Here is a 16032-nt window from a genome sequence, read left to right on the forward strand (position 1 = left end):
TCCTAATTAATTTAAGTGTAAAGAGCCCCATGGGGCTTGTGGCTGCCACACTGGACAACACACGAGGCTAGTGTTGCACACCGTGAATACGCGGGAGGTCTCCAGAGCGATCCCGTGTGGCCTGAGACACAGCTGACCGTGGGTGTCCCTTTGGCATTACTTTTAAAATCCACCTTAAATTACAAGACTGAAACATCCACAGAGCTGCTCACACGGCCTCCAGTTGTGCAGAACAGTTTAGAAACCATTTCTCTAGGTTTTCATGTCCTCTGAGGAAAGCAGTCGCTGGCATTGGGGTGGGTAAGGTGGAAAGGGGCAAGGCCTGGGGACAGGGGGAGCTGGCAGGAGCAGTTCACAACCCCCGGCCGAACTGCAGACCTGCCCTCAGGGTGCCGGGACTGCCCGGCCTATAAGCTGGGCCCTGCTCTCCTTGGCAGACAAGATGCAGCGACTGTGTGTGTGCGTGTTCCTCTTGGCGCTGGCTCTGGCCACCTTTTCCGAAGCTTCTTGGAAGCTTGGCTCCCAGCTGCAGGATGTACGGTCCGGTCCAGGTGTCCATCGGGGCCTGGATCCACATTCGCTGGACAGGCTGGGCCCAGCCTCTCACCACCAAAGGCAGCTGAGGTTCCAGGGTCCCCCAGACATGATAGCAGGTAGGAGCTGCTGACAGCCGTCCCTGCTTGCCTCACCCAGTTTTGGCCCCAGCCTCAGTCCCAGAGGCTAGGTGTCCTGCCCCATCCTCACCTCCTCTCCCCTCTCTGATCCACAGACCTGTCCAAGAAGCAGGGGCCGTGGCTGGAGGAAGAAGAAGAAGAGTATGGATGGATGGACTTTGGCCGCCGCAGTGCTGAGGATGGGGACCAACATCCCTAGAACCAAGCTCCAGAGCCCATCACCTCCCAGCCCAGCTCAGCCCCAGGGAAAACCAATCAAAATAAACTAGCTTCCAATGGATCACACTGTGTCAAGTGTCATGGGGAGGGGAGTCAGGGGTGAAGATGCTTCTACCAGGGAATACACTAGACTCTCCTCAACCCTAGAGGTACAGCTGCGGCCTGGCCATTTTTGGCTCTTTGTGCCACTAGATGGCAAAGAAAGAAAAGTCAATTCCTATCAGAGGCTATGGACTCTGATTAGCAGGAGGAGTAGCATCACTACCTCACGGCGGGAGAAGGAAGGAGCGTTCAGGGTCCGGGATGTGGGGTGCCTCCTGGGCCTTCTTACCTGGTGATGACCATAAGCAGGAAGTCACAGCAACAATGGCCTGAATTAGGCATGGTGACCAAGGGTTCAGACCTCTCAGGAGTGAAGGTCTAGGTTACTGCACCAGGAGAGCAACCTGGACCAGTGGCCAAGGGTGCGGGGAATATAGGAAGTGTCTCAGAGGACAGAGATGAGAACAGCATTCTAGGCCACCAGGACAAATGGCAGCAGTGGGGACCACAGCTTACACCGTCTGCCCTCCTGGTATAAAGCTTTGTTTTCAGGTTTTCTGACCAGCCATCATCTTAAAGAAGCAATGCCAGGCCAGAGGGAACTCCACGGTGGAGCTTGAGTGCTCCATTGGTGCAGGGGGTGGATCCCAGCAGGCCCTGGGGCCCCGCCTGTACCCTTGACACTCACCATCCTGAAGATGCTGACCATGTCCTGCTACAGGCCCAGTTACTCTCTGCCACGGGACTTTTCCTCAGCCTGTGTACGGGAGGCCAGGGCGGTAGTGAGTCCATGTCCCCAGGAACAGCCCTCTGCCAATGCCGAATGAGTTGCCCCAGCTTCCCCACCACTTGGGTGGGATAACTGAGATGGGCTCTATTTTGGTGTGACCCCAATTTAACATGCATGTGCATTGCGGGGGGACCATGGTGACATGCAGACGCTCACTCTATGGGTCTGGGGTGGGACCTGAGATTCTGTATTTCTTTTTTTTTTTTAAGAGAGAGGGGAGTAAGGGAGAAAGAGGGGAGAGAAACATTGATGTGAGAGAGAAATATCAATTGGTCACCTCTAGTACGCACCCAACTAGGGACAGAACCCACAACCTAGGCGTCGCCCTGACCGGGACTCGAACCGGCACCCCTTTGCTTTACGGGACTACAGTCACCGAACTGAGCCAGCCACACCTGTCAGGCCATGATTCTGCATTTCTGATAAACTCCCAGGAGAGGTCAGTGATGCTGGCCCATGAACCACCCTTTGAGTTGCAAAACACCACACTTCCTCCCAGAGGTCCCCAGAAGGACTGGCCTCAGTTGCCTAAAACTCCCTTTCATTAGCTTCCTTCTGTTCTCAAGTCCCCAACTCCTTCTGAGAGTGCTTCCTGGGATCACCTTCCAAACACACTACTTGTTTTCAAACTCTGATCCAGGTCTGCTCCTGCTTCTGGGGGACCTCTGTCTAAGACAGGGAGTGACTCTCACCCCTGCTTCAGCCTTCGCAGCCAAGCGCTGGATCAGGGGCCCTGGATCAGAAAGGATCAGGAGGCCTGAAGTCTTGGGTTCCAGATTTTATTTATATATTTTTGGAGATAGAGGAAGGAAGAGAGAAAGAAAGGGTGAGAAACATCCATGTGAGAGAGAAACATCGGTCACTTGCCAGTTGCCTTTCAGATGCACCCCGACTAGGAACCAAACCCACAACCCAGGCATGTGCCCTGACCGGGAATCGAACCTGCAACCCTTCACTTTTCAGGACGATGCTCAACCAACTGAGTCATGCCAGTCAGGGCTGAAGCCTCAGGTTCAAGTCCTAGCTCCATGACCAGCTCTTAGACCTTTAGGAGGGCCACTTAACCTGCCTGGGCCTGTTCCCTCATCTGACAACCCCCACCTCGAAGGGGTTGTTGATATGGTTACGTAATACGTGTAATCAAAGCTCTGGGCACACTTGATACTGGAGCCCAGCCTCTCTCCACAACTTTGCCCCACCAAAGTGCATTCGCGCACACACGCACGCACACACACTCGCATGCACACTCGCTGAGAGATGTCTGGAGACGGGACCAGGTGATACACAGGTACTTTATTTCCTGCACTGGCACATACACAGGCTGACAAGCAACAGGAGAGTGAGAAGCACTGCGGGGAGCAGCAGGGCAGGTACAGGTAGGGGTCCTGCACCCCTGACTCCAGCTGTTTATGAGTAAAGGGTGGGAAATGGGAGACATCTGGAAGGGCACTGAGGGGCAGACGGTGGGAGGAGTGACTGGGCCTTGGGGGCAGGAACCTGGACGCTCACAGGCCAAGGCGGGGGACAGGGCAACAGGGGAAAGGCTTAGTACTGGGCAGAGGGACTCTTCACCCACAGGTAGAAACACCCCAGTGACAAACAGGAATTAGGGACTGAGAAGAAAGGGCCAAGAACAGAGACCCCTAAAAGTCAGCAAGGACTCAGGAGCCACCTTTAACTTGGGAGCCAAGGAATGAAGGGCATGTTGTTAGCAGGGTGCTCAGAGTAACTTCCTGGGCTGGGCCTAAGCCTGGCCCCCAGCTCAGACCTGGGTCTGGTAGCTCGTGGACCTCCCCCTGGGCTGCTCCTGCCCGGGGGCCGCCTTGCGATCCGGGACCAGCAACCACAGCCTTCGCACAGGCTGCAGAAAGAGGGCCGGGGCTCCTTCATCCTGTCTCAGAAGAGCATCAAGGCTTGGGCCCTCGACCTCTGGCCCAGATTCATCAGGACAGGGGGTGGGCTGGTGACAGATGGGGGTCCCGTTTTGGAGGATGGGAAGGAGGGGGGAGGAGGCTGGGACTTGGCCAGCCAGCGGAAGAAGGGGCCTCAGGCTGTCTGTGGGGCCTCGGCAGGCTGCTGGGAAACAGCAAAGCCTGGAAGAGAAGAGGTAGATGTGAACGGAGGGGCCTGAGGACCACAGGCCTGGCCTGGGCAGTGGGCAGAGGCTGGGGCCTGGGCAGCCCCAGCAGAAAAAGACCGCTGCCACTGACCGTTACACAGGTTTCCCACGGCCACAGAGGCCACCACTCAGTTTACAACCTGCACGGCATTACCTGGTGATCCTAGAGAGGCCACCCCGTGGTAAGCAGAGGGCCATCTGAGTGGGGACACTCCAGATATAATGGCGAGGCTGCCAACAGGTTATAAACGTCATGGCTGACCCCGCAGGCCAGGCGGGCAGCCAGACGGGGTCAGAGGAGGCGGATGGGCCAGGGCGGTCGTTACAGATTAATAGTGCAGAAACCAGGCTCAGATCCACCCTAGCTGTGTGACCTTGAACGAGTTACTTTCATTCTCTGAACCTCAGTTTCTTCACCAAATAAATGGAGATGATAATACCTACCCACAGGGGTGTGAAGATAAGATTAAAGATGACATGTGTCAGTAAATTATCTCTGATGTCTCTGTGAGCCCCTTGAGAAGGCAGGGCTCACACAACCTAGCACATGGCCTGCACTCAGCAGGCACAGGTCCCCAACCTTTCGCGCTCCTAGCTGAGGAGAGGAGACCCTGACCCACCCCACCACCCTGTTGGAGGCCCTAGCCCACCTTCAGACTCACCCAGGGGACTGGTCCAACTGCTGCCCTTGTTGGTGGAGGCCTTTGTCCCAGGGGCCTGGGTGGCCCCAGAAGGCCCCACTTCCTCCCAGGCCATGGGAGGGCGACTGGCCCTGTCCTGCTCCAGCCTTCGAGAGTCCTTGGTCTGCACCCAGGGCTGCTACTCCACAGTCCTGCCCCCCATGCTTGTTTTGGTCTCCTGCTGCCACTGCTGCAGGGTTGGGGAGCCTTGGGGGTGGGGGGAGGAAGGGGGTGGGCAGAGACAGGATGCTGAAGCTACTGTCCTGGCCCTGACCCCCAGCCTAGCCCCTGGGGAGAAAAGGGGATGGAGATCTGGAATCCTATGCAAATTCCATGAAAATGAGCAGTGGGGCCCATCCCAGCTGAGGGGAACTTGAGATGCCTATGCAAGTGATGTACAAAGTCCATGCAAATCAGCACACTGGGTGGGGCCAGGCTGGGGTAAGTGAGCACTTGGTGGGGGCTCACCTACCCTCACCTTTCATCGGCTTGACGATCTGCAGCTTGTCCGGCTGGCTGGAGGGAGGCCCCATGGGAGCACTCACCTTTCTGGGACATCTTCTGCCTCAGCTGCCGCCTGTAATGGGCGTTCTGCCAGTTGGCCAGTTGCTGGAGGACATGCTTCATGTCCAGCTGTGAGAGGCCCAAGGTGCTGGCCGCCTGGTCTGAGGTCACCACACTCCTTGGGGTTGCCTCATCCAGTTCCAGCTCTACCTCCTCCCAGGCCTCAGCCTCCTCCAACACCAGCTCCTCCTCTTCCGTCACCCCGTCCTCAGCTGGCACTACCTCTGCCATGGCCCCCAGCTCCTCCTCAGGCACCAACAGCTCCACCAGTATGAAACTCTCTGCTGGCATGGGCCCCTCCTCAGCCTCGACCCCCTGCTCCTGCTCTTGCTCCTCACTGCGGTACAGCTCACACCTGGGCAGGGAGACAAGAAAGGCTTCGCATGCGCCCGCCTGCCGGCCCCAGCACCGCCAGCTATGGGGGCTGAGGAATAATCCTACCCTCTGCTCAGTCTATACACGGACCCAGAACTACAACATGGTTCAGTCCCAGCGAGGAGGGAGGGGAGCTGGGTACCAGTTTCCAGGGAGCCCAAGCTCCCAGCAGGAAGGAGGAAGAACGGTCTCTAACACTGCACAGGCCCCGCCCTCCCTTAGCCCCAGACCCTGCTGCTCAGCAGAGAGACTAACAGGGATAATATTGCCACTGCCCCTCTTTGATTATTTAACCTTTACACCCCATCCCACAGCTAGTTGTCACAGGAACAAACCATTTTGGTAAGGCTCAGACAGGTCAAGTGACTTGCCCAAGCATACACAGCCCAGAAAGGGATCAAAACTAGGACTCAGTCCAAGGTGTTCCCAGCTCCAAGGCCAGTATCCATGTGCCTCTGAGCCCCTGGTCAGTAAAGGGAAGGCTCCACTAGGGGCTGCCTGAAATCGGACAGCCACCGATGGGGCAAGATTTGAAGTAAAAGGAAGCAGCTCCTTCCCAGAACAACTTTCATTCAGCAGAGATCTGGGCCTTGTCCAGGGCTGGAGGGTCACAAAACCAGCTTCAGGCAGCTGTCCGGCTGCTGAAAGGTGAGGGGAGATGATGGGGGTGCCCTTGGTAGGCTTACCCCAGGTTTAGTCTCCTCTGAGTTTATTTAGTAATTCCTTCAACAAAGAGAAGGGCCATCACAGTCCAAGGCAACAGAAGCTAAAACTGCCAAGTCCCTGGGGCCCCAGCATGCAAAAATCCCAGGGAGAACTGAGGAGCCCAGACCCAGACTCCGTGGGCAGAGAAAAGGGTGAGGGAGTGGGAGGGGCTGGGCAGGGAACAAGGTGGGAGGAGGCAGGAGGACCAGCACCGTGAAGTAAGGTAGAAACAAGAAGGCAAAGCCCTCCCGCTGCAGGAAAGGCAAGGGTGAGTGCGGGTCAGCAGGGCCTGGGGGCCCAGCCACATACTCTTCCAAAATAAACAGAGGGTCAAAGATAATTCTCCTCGGAGACTGTCTGGGCTCCTCAGCCGGGGACTCCTGGAAATCTGGAAGCGCCTCCTATAGAGGAGGGGGAACATTACCAGAGGGTCCCCACTGAACCCCACCCACACTTCCAGAAACAGAAAGGTACTGAGCATAGAAATCATCCGGCAGAGCTGAGACACAGGGGGCATGAGTGGAAAGGCCGCGGGCAGGGGGTCCTCACCGGAGGTGCAGTGTACGTAGAGTGGGTGGCAGAGCTCGTGGACACTGGCGTTTGCTGGAGGAGGGGCTTCGCATCCTCCTGGTCCTCAGTCAACATGCCCCCACACCCCACGTACTTCTCCCGAAGGTCCTGCAGCTGAAACCCACCCGCAGGAGCTGTTGGGACCCAGGCACACCCAGCCCACTGTCTCCCCAGGGGGCCAGGAAGCTGGGCTAAGAGGCAGGAGGCCCAGACTCCAGACCCACAGGGCACGCAGGGTGAGCCCAGCAGGTCCCGGACTCCACGCCACTCAGACTCTGACGGGACTTCCACCTGCCAGGCCCAGTGCCAGACACTGAGGGCAAAGACAGAGACCCACCCCTGGTGCGAGGAGCGTGTCCTCTCGGGCGAGTCGGGGTCGGAGGCTCTCAAGGACCGGGGCAGGAGCCCAGGGGGAGCCTCACCTCATCTTGGAGCTGCAGCTGGATTTCTTTCTCCGAAGCCAGCTGCTGTTGCAACTTCTCAGTCTCAGCCCCATACTGGAAGAAGGGAAGACTGGTGAGCCCCACCCAAAGCCTCCCGCTGCCTTGCACCCCTGCTTCGGGCAAGTCTTCCCAGGCACATCAGTGAGTCTCTGGCAGCCCTTTAAACAGGAAGTCACATGACATCAGGCCAAATAGAGGGGAGGTGGGGATTAGGTGGCCTGATTCCTGGACCGCCTTGGTCCCTTCCTTGGGATGAGGGGGCAAGACCAGGGGCTCTCTGAGGTCTCCTCCAACTCTGTCTGTGGCCTGGGCTCTGGCTGAGCTGAGAGCTCCAGGAAGTAGGGACAGGGAAATGGTCCCTTGGGGCCGTGACACAAGGAGGAAGCCTCACGCACCCCCTGACGCACCGACTGGCAGCGCTGCTGCAGGCTGGTGACCTGGGTGCGCAGCTGGGTGACCTCCTTCTGCTGCTGGTCATAGTTCTCCATCCTGAGCACCATCACCTCTGACAGCTCAGCCATCTGCTGGCTGGCCTCCGCTGGGAAGGAGTGGGGATGGGAGGTCAGTTCTGGTCCTCCCAGAGGCCTCTGTCCACCCCCACCCTCAGCTCCTGCAGCATACCCTTGGGTCCTCTAGGGTGGCATTCCTAACTCAGGTCTCCTTTCCAATAAACCTTTACTGACTGACATGGAGCAGGGCCTTGGTGAGCAGCCAACCAGACCTGGTCCCAGCCCTACTGAACTCAAGTCTGGGGGAGGGGGTACTGTTGGAAATAGAAGTCACAATGGTGCACACTACTGACTGTGATGGAGCAGCTATAAAGGACTCACAGCTGTGGCTCCCAGCCCAGCCTTGCTTGTGAAGCCTCGAAGCACAGACCTCCCCAGGGCACAGGGGGCTCAGCCAGGCAGAAGGGAAGACAGGGACCAGGCCGGGTGTGGGGGGGCCCAGAGGACGTCATAAGATGCTGGGACAGAGTGGCTGGGGCAGTGGACAGGGCCCAGATGTCAGAGGCTGGCCGGCAGGTGGGGCTTTTATCCTCTGGCAAGTTATTTGGGAGGTTTAGGAAGACAAGTGACCCAGGCAAACTCGCTTTTAGAAAACTCATTTGGGCTGTGCGTAGAAGGGCCTGGAAAGGCAGGAGCGGAGGCAGGGAGGCCAGTTAAGAGGTGGCCTGGGCTAGCAGCAGCCGGGGTAGGGAGGAAGAGAGAGAGAACTGAGCCTTTCCTAGAAGGAAGGAGCCACAGAATGGGAGGACTGGCTCCTCACTTAGAGGTTTGGAGACCTGTGGGGCCGTTCAGGGAGCCGGGGAACCCGGGGAAAGAAGGGTGAGGTTTGAGGTGAGGGGAAGAGCTGTTGCTGCCTCGGTCTGCATCCCACCAGCCAGGCTGAGCTCTTCAGGGACAAACGCTGTGCCTCGCCCACCTTCAGAAACGCACAGGGCCAAGCAAAGCCGCCATCTAAGGCTGGACTCTGAAGCGCCCCAGCCCCAGTGCCTGGGGGTGCCTGGTCTCTGGAGGTTCACAGCTCCCTCCCTTCTTTGCTTCCAGCCCCCTTCTCCCCTTACCCCAAATAACAAAAGGAGACTGGCTTCGAGGAGACCCACAGCTTCTGTATAGCTCTTTACAGTTTGCACCAAGCATTTCCTCAGCTGTAACTCCTGGATAGGTCAGGAGGGCTGAGATTATCAGTCCCCACTCTAAAGATGAAGGTTCAGAAAGGTCAAGGAACTCGTCCAAGCTCACACAGTTAGGAAGTGCCAGAACTGGGACTTGAACTCAGGTCTCAGATCCTGAGTTCTGCGCTCTGCTCCGAGAAACAACCCCCTACCCCAAGTCACAACTTCACGTACCAAACTGCTCCACACATTCCAGAATAAGCATCTCCTCCTCCTCAAGGACATCAAGTTGAGAGGCCTAGAAGGAGCGAGACAGGAAGGAGCAAGCCAGTCAACAAACACCCCCTGCCTGCGGGCTAGCCCTCTTCCCTGTCTCACCTCCTCTCTCAGCTGCCCATTCTCCTCCTCCAGAAGCTTCAGCTGCTCCTTCAGGGCTTCTACCTTCGGGCAGTCGTGCAGCAGCTCCGGTTTGGTCAGCGGCGTCCTAGGGAGGGGAGTGATGGGAGTCAGGGTGCTGCCAAGGGTCAGGCTAGGGAAGGGGCAGCTCCCAGCCCTCCTGGGCTAAGTGTGGCATCTCAGTTAGCCTCGGCAACCCTGCTGGCAGGCACACTGTCCGTCCACGCCCCTGTCTGCAAACAAGAAACCTGGGTGGTCCCGGGTGCAAAGACTGGACACTCACAGCTCAGGGGCTTGATAGGGATGATCATGCTGCTGCTCCTTCTCCTCCTCTTCCTCCTCTTCTTCTTCCTCCTCCTCTTCCTCCTCTTCTTCTTCCTCCTCCTCTTCCACCCTCTCCTCCTCTTCCTCATCAGAGTCTGAGTAGAGCTGAAGGAGGTCATCCCGTAAGCTCACCTGGTGTCTAAGGTGTAAAATCTGGCAGGGGGAGAGTAGCCCTGGGTCGGGCGGGGCACAGGAGATGCAGGTGGGCCTGAGAGAGTTCATCCCTCACTCCCTCTCTCTGCTGTTACCTCTGCCCTGGCCGAGCCCAACATGGCTTCCAATTTGCTGTTCTCCTCCATCAGGACACCATTCTGTTTCACCAGGGACTGGCCCACGCGAGCTGCTGTATTCAGGTCCCGCTCTCTCTGCAGAGGGACCCCCATCCATGGGAAATAAATTCCCGGTTTCTGGGGTCTCCCAGACATGTGGGAGAAGCTAGGGAGCATGCAGGGGTCAGAAGGAAGCTAGGTGACTAGGGCAAACCCTTCCCATCCCCTAGACAAGAGGTTGCCATTCACCGGCTGTGGGACCTGACTCAGTTTCCCCTTCTGGAAAAGGAGCAGATCGGCCCAGATGGCTCTAAAAGCTCTTCCAGCCTGGACGTCTTACGTTTACCTGCCTTCCATAAGAGGGACTCCTAGCCTGGCCCCTAGAGAGGCAGGAAATAGGCCCCCACCCCTCCAGGACAGAGGCAGACAAGGGCCTGGCTAAGGGTGGCGGGCTCAGGGTGGGGGGGCGGCACCTCCTCTAGCAAATCAGTCATCGCTTTGACGTCCTCTTGGGCGATCTTCTTGACTGACAGGGGTCGGTCAGGACACAGCGCTGCGAGAGAAAGTGGAACAGCCGAGTCAGGGAAAGGGGGGCGTCTGCTACCCTGCATCCTCTCTCTCCTGCCCTGTCCCCATTCTCCCTCGACAACAAGGGTTAGCAACGAGGGAGGAGACGACTGGGCTCCTTCCTGCTCCCATCATCCTCTCCATACCCCCCAGGACTCAGTGTTCTCTTCCCTGCTCCCACAGCCAACAGGGCTCGATTCCCTCCTTCCTTCTCCCGCCCCTGCCCAGGAGGGGTTAGGAGATCACAGCCCTCCAGGCTCAGGTGGAAATGGGCTCTCAGGATGCCTGGGTCCCTGGCACTAGGAGAAAGGAGGCAGCTAGTGCAAGTACGGCCGCAGACTGACTCATCACCCCTTAGCCAGAGGGGAGTTGTGGCCAGCTCATTGAGGCCTCACGGGTTATAAAAACAGGCGCAGTCACCAACGCTGCACCTGTTGCGCGCGGAGAGGAGAGGGAAAGAGATTTCTCTGGCACTGAAGTAGGAGCACCTGAGCTCCCGGACCCAATCCAGAGATCTCCCGAGACCCAGAGAAGGATGCGAGGGAAAAGAAGGGGCAGATGCTGCCTGAGGGCCCGCCCACCCCCAGGCTGGGAGGAGCCCGGGAGAACTGCACCTTAACCCACTTCGCAGCCAGGAGGTTGGCAAAACCTCCCCCACCCCGCAGCCAGGAGATTGGCAAAACCTCCCCTCTGCCCACCCACCTTCCGGTGGCTGGCGCTCTGGCCAGCGCAGGCTCAGAGCGCGCGGGGCAGAGCCCTCCCGCAGCCCCCGCCCTTCTCCTGGCACTGCGGTAGACCCGGGAGGTGGGCAGGAGAGTGCGCAGATCTGGCGCAGCAACAGGCGTGCTGTGGGGGCGGGGGAGTGCGCGGGCCCCGAGACCTGACCCACTGACGGAAATCAGGGATCGAGAGAAGGGGAAGAGATGGGAAAGAGGCGACCGGACAAGCACTGCAGACAGTGATGACGCGTGGGTGGATGGAGGGGTGGGACTGAGTACCAGAGGGGTCGGAGCGCCTGGACCCGATGGCGCCCCCTCCTCCCTGGAGCCGCCCTAGTCCCACCCGCTTCGGGGTCCCGGGACCAGGTTTACCTTCCTCGCGCTCCCGAATAAAGGTGGTGCGCTCGGGGCCGGTAGAGGCAGCCGGCGTCTTTCCCGTCCCCAGCTCAGCGGTCTGGGGGGCAAGAGACCCTTGGAATATGAAGTGGGTTCTCGGCGCATCCGAGTTGCTGGGCACAGACTGGGCATCCCCGTGGGCCGGCTCGAATGAGGACGCGCGTGGAGCTTCCGCCTCTGATCCAGCCTCGGAAGCCGGGCAGGCTCCGGCTGGGGGTCCCGAGACGGAAGGGGACCCGGATCCTTCTCCCTGTCCAGCAGCGGGTGCCTGCTCCGCGGAGGGCTCTGGAGCGGGACTGGCTGCGGGCGGGGGTGCCGGGGTGAGCGCTGGGGAGTTCCCAGGCCCATCCCCGGCGCAGCCCTCACCCGACTCCATCGGGCGCATCTTGGGACAGTAGTCAGCTGTCACAGCTCGGCCTTTATAACCTGCGCCTGGCTGGGCGCCCGCCGGGCCGATCCACGAGCGGGAGGGGGCTTCCGAGGAGCAACTAGTGGCGCTCAGGCCCGGAGCTCGCGCAGGGGCGAGCTCCTGGTGGCGGAACAAAGCGAAAAAAATAAAGAAGAGCAAGAAGACTCGAGCGAAGGTTCCATCTGGTTCCGCGGTCTCGGTTCTGAGTGCAGGGCTTCTCCTCCCCTCTCCACCCCCAGAGAATGGTTCTGCCCAAAAGCGCAGCTTCTAGGGGACTCGGAAGTCCTTAATTGGGAGTACCCCCTTCCTCCTCTCTTGTCTGGGTTTTGGCTGCCTTCGCTGGAGTTGGCCTGTGAGTCTGGGCAACATTGTGTCTTCCCTTCCCCCAGGGCTGAGAGATCAACCCAAACCCCGGGGCGGCCTCCACGCGCTGCCCAGTCGGGCGCGTCACACACTCTCTAACCCTCGCGTTCACACTGTCGTACTCCAGCCCTCGACAGCCCTCTCTCTTATTCTTTCATTCGCCTTACTGCCTTTCCTCGAGATTTCCCTCCAGCGCGCACTCACTTTGCCCACCTCTTTCCACCCTGGCAAACACCTGTTCCTCCCGGAGAGGCCGCTCGGACTGTCCGGGCAAAGAAGCTCCGACACCGTCTCCTGCCGCCCCAGAGCAGCCCTTATCCGAAGGCCAGCAGTGGTCGGAGTGCGTCTGCACCCCTTCCGCGGAGTGCGCGTGTCCCCCTGCGCCCAGTACGGGACGGGCAGTCATGCGTTTGCCTAAATCCTGAATGAACTGTAGGCGACAGAGGAGTCCAGTGACCATTTCTAAGCCTCCGGGACTGAGGCAACCTGCGGGCCAAAAAAGAGATGACCGGACAGTGCTTCTTTGAAAACTTTGGGATGGTTCTTGGCGCCCCAGTTTCCTTCTCTTCAATACCCAATCAGTCACCAAGTCTGGCTTAATTTACCTCCTAGATATTTCTGGTGTCTCCTCTAAAGCTCTTCTGCGTTGAGGCCTCATCCTCAGAGAGTGTGCTAACCTCGTCCTGGCACCCTCCATGGATGTGAATCCATCTCTAGTCCATCCCTCCCACTCACACTCCCGTCAGGCCTAAGAAATTCCAGGAGCTCCTTCCCCACAGCCACCACTCTGAGCCCGAGCCCAGGACGGGGGCCCAAGGTGCATCTGGGGCAGAGGCTTACTGACAAGGAGCCTTCAGGGTCAGGTGTCCATGACACAGCATGGACAAGAGACACCACCCAGGAAGGAGGATCAGAGTCCCCTGCCCACCGGCTCTCCAGCGGAGCATTGGGATAAGAATGTTTCCTTCTCCCTGGGCTCATTTATTCGTTCACAAATATTGATTACTCAATCAATATAAATAGCAGGCCCTGAGTCTCAGTTCATTCAGGCTGCTACAACAAAACACCGTAGGCTGGGTGGCTTCCAAACAACAAAACCTTATTTCTCACAGTTCTGGAGGCTGGAAGTCCAAGATCCCCTGTCCAGTGAGGGCCCACTTCCGGTTCATAGATAACCACCCTTTCCCATGGTGTCCTCCCCTGGCAGAACGGGGGAGGGAGCTCTCTCAGGTCTCTTTCTTAAGACCACAGTTCCCTTCCTTTCACGAGAGTTCAAGACCTAATCACTCCTCTTAGGCACTCAAAGGCACTGCCTCTTAATACCATCACCCTGGGGGTTAGGGTTTCAACATACCAATTTGGGAGACGCAAACATTTAGTCCGTAACAAACTCCACCCCTCTTTAAAAAAAAAAAAAAAAAAAAAGCTATAATTGCCCTGGCTGGTGTAGCTCAGTGGATTGAGCGCAGCCTTAGAACCAAAGGGTTGCCAGTTCAATTCCCAGTCAGGGCACATGCCTGGGTTGCGGGCCAGGTCCCTGGTAGGGGGCGTGTGACAGGCAACCACTCATTGACATTTCTCTCCCTCTTTCTCCTTCTCTTCCCCTGTCCTTAAAAATGAATAAATAAAATCTTAAAAAAATAAAAACATATAAAAGCTATAATTTGCATACCATAAAATTCAGCACTTAAAAGCGTCCAGTCAGTGGTTTTTAGTATACTCACAGAAATGTGCAGCCCTCACCACCATCTAATTTCGGAAGCTTTCATCTCCCCAGAATGAGACCCCCCCCACCCGTTAGCAGGGCTAAAAAGTCCTTTTTAAAGTACCAATACACAGACACACATTACCCCTGGCCACTCCCCATCCTCTACACAAAGAGCTGAAAATCAGTTGTCAGCCTCTCCTTCCAATCGTACATAATTTTACCATCACCGTGCCAACAGGGGACCAACGTTCTGGCACCACATTCACACTCTTCCCGTTTGGGGTCCCACCTCACCCACCTGCACCTGTGCCATCCCCTCCGCTCCAGCCACACCGGACTCCCCGCTCTTGGACAGTGTCGTACTTTCGTTCATTCATGAAGCTGACGCTCTGGCGTCTGGCCCCTCACTAGCCTCCGCTTCCAGCTTCCTGGATAGTGTCCCTGTGTCTTCAAGAGCTCTGGAGCTCCGACACCCAGCACACAACAGGACGTACGGAGAGGGCCATTCAACTCCTGCTGAACACATGTTTGCTGAACTGGATTTTCCCTGCTCGTGACACAGCAGTCCTGAGGTCCCTGGGAAGTTTGGGGAGAAGAAGGAGGAAATGAAGTGGTGAAGACAGAGAGATGAAAGGAACCCTGCCGGTCCCCGTGGATGGTACCCTCTGGGTCCAGGCATGGGCACCCAGCAACTCCAGCTCCAGCCACCAGAGAGCAGTCAGCCCACATCATGCCACTACCTTCCAGCTCCTTCACAGGCAAGGTCAGTCACCCCACGAAAGAGGTGGAGTGGGCAAAGTGCCCATTTTACAGACAGAGAAACCAAGGCTCAGACCCGAGTTGCTCTTCAAGTAAACATTTTGGCCCAGCTGACGTCTGCCATAGCCCAGAAGGCCCCGCAGGCACCGCTGGAGTGGCGTCTTTGAGTCGTGTGCCCCTTCCCATCCGGCCGCTGCTCTGACCCCATCCAGCCGCTGCTCTGACCCAAGAGGTCAGCAGGGCCCCGTCCCTTAGCCTCCTGCCCTCCCTCCCGATACGTGCCCTCCAACTCCTGCTGGACCAGAGAGAGGACAGAAGGAGGTGCACCGACTCGCCAGGCTGCGAAGACAGGCACCCCCCCTCCCCGCCCCCGCGAGAGCTGTGAGCTTGGGGCACAGTCACTCTAACGCCCAGCCTTGGGCAGCGCACACGGCTCAGGCCACTTCCCCCGGGCCCCACCTGGGAAAAGGTCACCTGGGACAGGAGACCCCAAGGCAAGAATCCTTGAGGGTCAGTGCCAGGGGCCTAGGCAGGGCTAGGCTCTAGAACTACCTTCTGTACCTTACTGGGGAGCATGACAGAGAGGGTGTCCTGGACGGGGGACAGGTGAGACACCCCCCTCCCCCGCCACACACACTCCTACTTGTTGTGGCGCCTTCTCCTGCTGCTTCTCACTGCAACATTCTATTACTTACAAGACAATTGTTTATTTTTTAAAGATTTTATTTATTTATTTTTACAGAGAGGGGAAGGGAGGGAGAAGAAAGAGGGAGAGAAACATCACAGGCAAGAGATACCTGCAACCCAGGCATGTGCCCAGACTGGGAATCGAACCAGCAGCCTTTTGGTCCGCAGGACGGCACTCAGTCCACTGAGCCACACCAGACAGGGTACAAGATGATCATTTAGATGACAAGGAGGCCAGTGTCTGTTCTGCATCCTTAGGACTCCAATTTCAGTGGGCACTCAGTACTTGTTGAATGAACACAATGGATTTTTCTGGCGAGTCTGCAGTGGGAGTAGTAACCCGCAAAAGTTCTGGAGAGGGCTGACCTGCCTGCCCTCTCAGGGTGAGAGCCTTGAGCTCTGGACTCCAGGACCAGTGCTCCTCGATCCCCAGGGCAGGTCAGCCCCACTGGGAAGGCTCCAGGGGGCGCCTGTTGGGAAAGGAGGAATTCTGACAAGGACAGGAACCACATGCCCTTGGTGGGGCACAGCCACCTCCTGTCACTTCTCATTCAGAGCCCCCTCAGCTCAGTCCCCACTTGCTTTCTCAAGGGGCCAAATGTGGAGGCCTCAGTGGGCTACGGAGCTGTGTCCTGC

The 16032-nt window shown here is 57.8% G+C and overlaps 2 protein-coding genes across 2 annotated transcripts; one reads left to right on the forward strand and one right to left on the reverse strand.

The window, feature by feature from the left end:
• The first annotated feature begins 338 nt into the window (after positions 1-338).
• GAST (gastrin) lies at positions 339-873 on the forward strand. Its single transcript, XM_024553816.4, has 2 exons — positions 339-653; positions 770-873. Exons 1-2 carry the CDS (start codon positions 443-445, stop codon positions 871-873), a joined length of 315 nt encoding a protein of 104 aa, XP_024409584.1. The 5' UTR covers positions 339-442.
• A 3864-nt stretch (positions 874-4737) lies between these two features.
• Positions 4738-11857, reverse strand: HAP1 (huntingtin associated protein 1). The gene is given in 12 exon segments (XM_071219382.1): positions 4738-5052; positions 5055-5443; positions 6478-6569; positions 6718-6852; positions 7161-7235; positions 7577-7719; positions 9034-9097; positions 9178-9283; positions 9479-9672; positions 9768-9884; positions 10262-10341; positions 11447-11857. Coding segments are annotated over 12 exon segments (1851 nt in total). The 5' UTR covers positions 11856-11857; the 3' UTR covers positions 4738-5005.
• Positions 11858-16032: the final 4175 nt, after the last annotated feature.

The sequence above is a fragment of the Desmodus rotundus genome, chromosome 9 (assembly GCF_022682495.2).
Source record: "Desmodus rotundus isolate HL8 chromosome 9, HLdesRot8A.1, whole genome shotgun sequence".
Lineage (NCBI taxonomy): Eukaryota > Metazoa > Chordata > Mammalia > Chiroptera > Phyllostomidae > Desmodus > Desmodus rotundus.

Excerpts from the sequence above, each read along its gene's own strand:
- GAST (XM_024553816.4), top strand. The coding sequence starts at position 443 with ATGCAGCGACTGTGTGTGTGCGTGTTCCTCTTGGCGCTGGCTCTGGCC. Across the intron at positions 654-769 it reads TCCCCCAGACATGATAGCAG|ACCTGTCCAAGAAGCAGGGG; the intron begins GTAGGAGCTGCT and ends TCTGATCCACAG.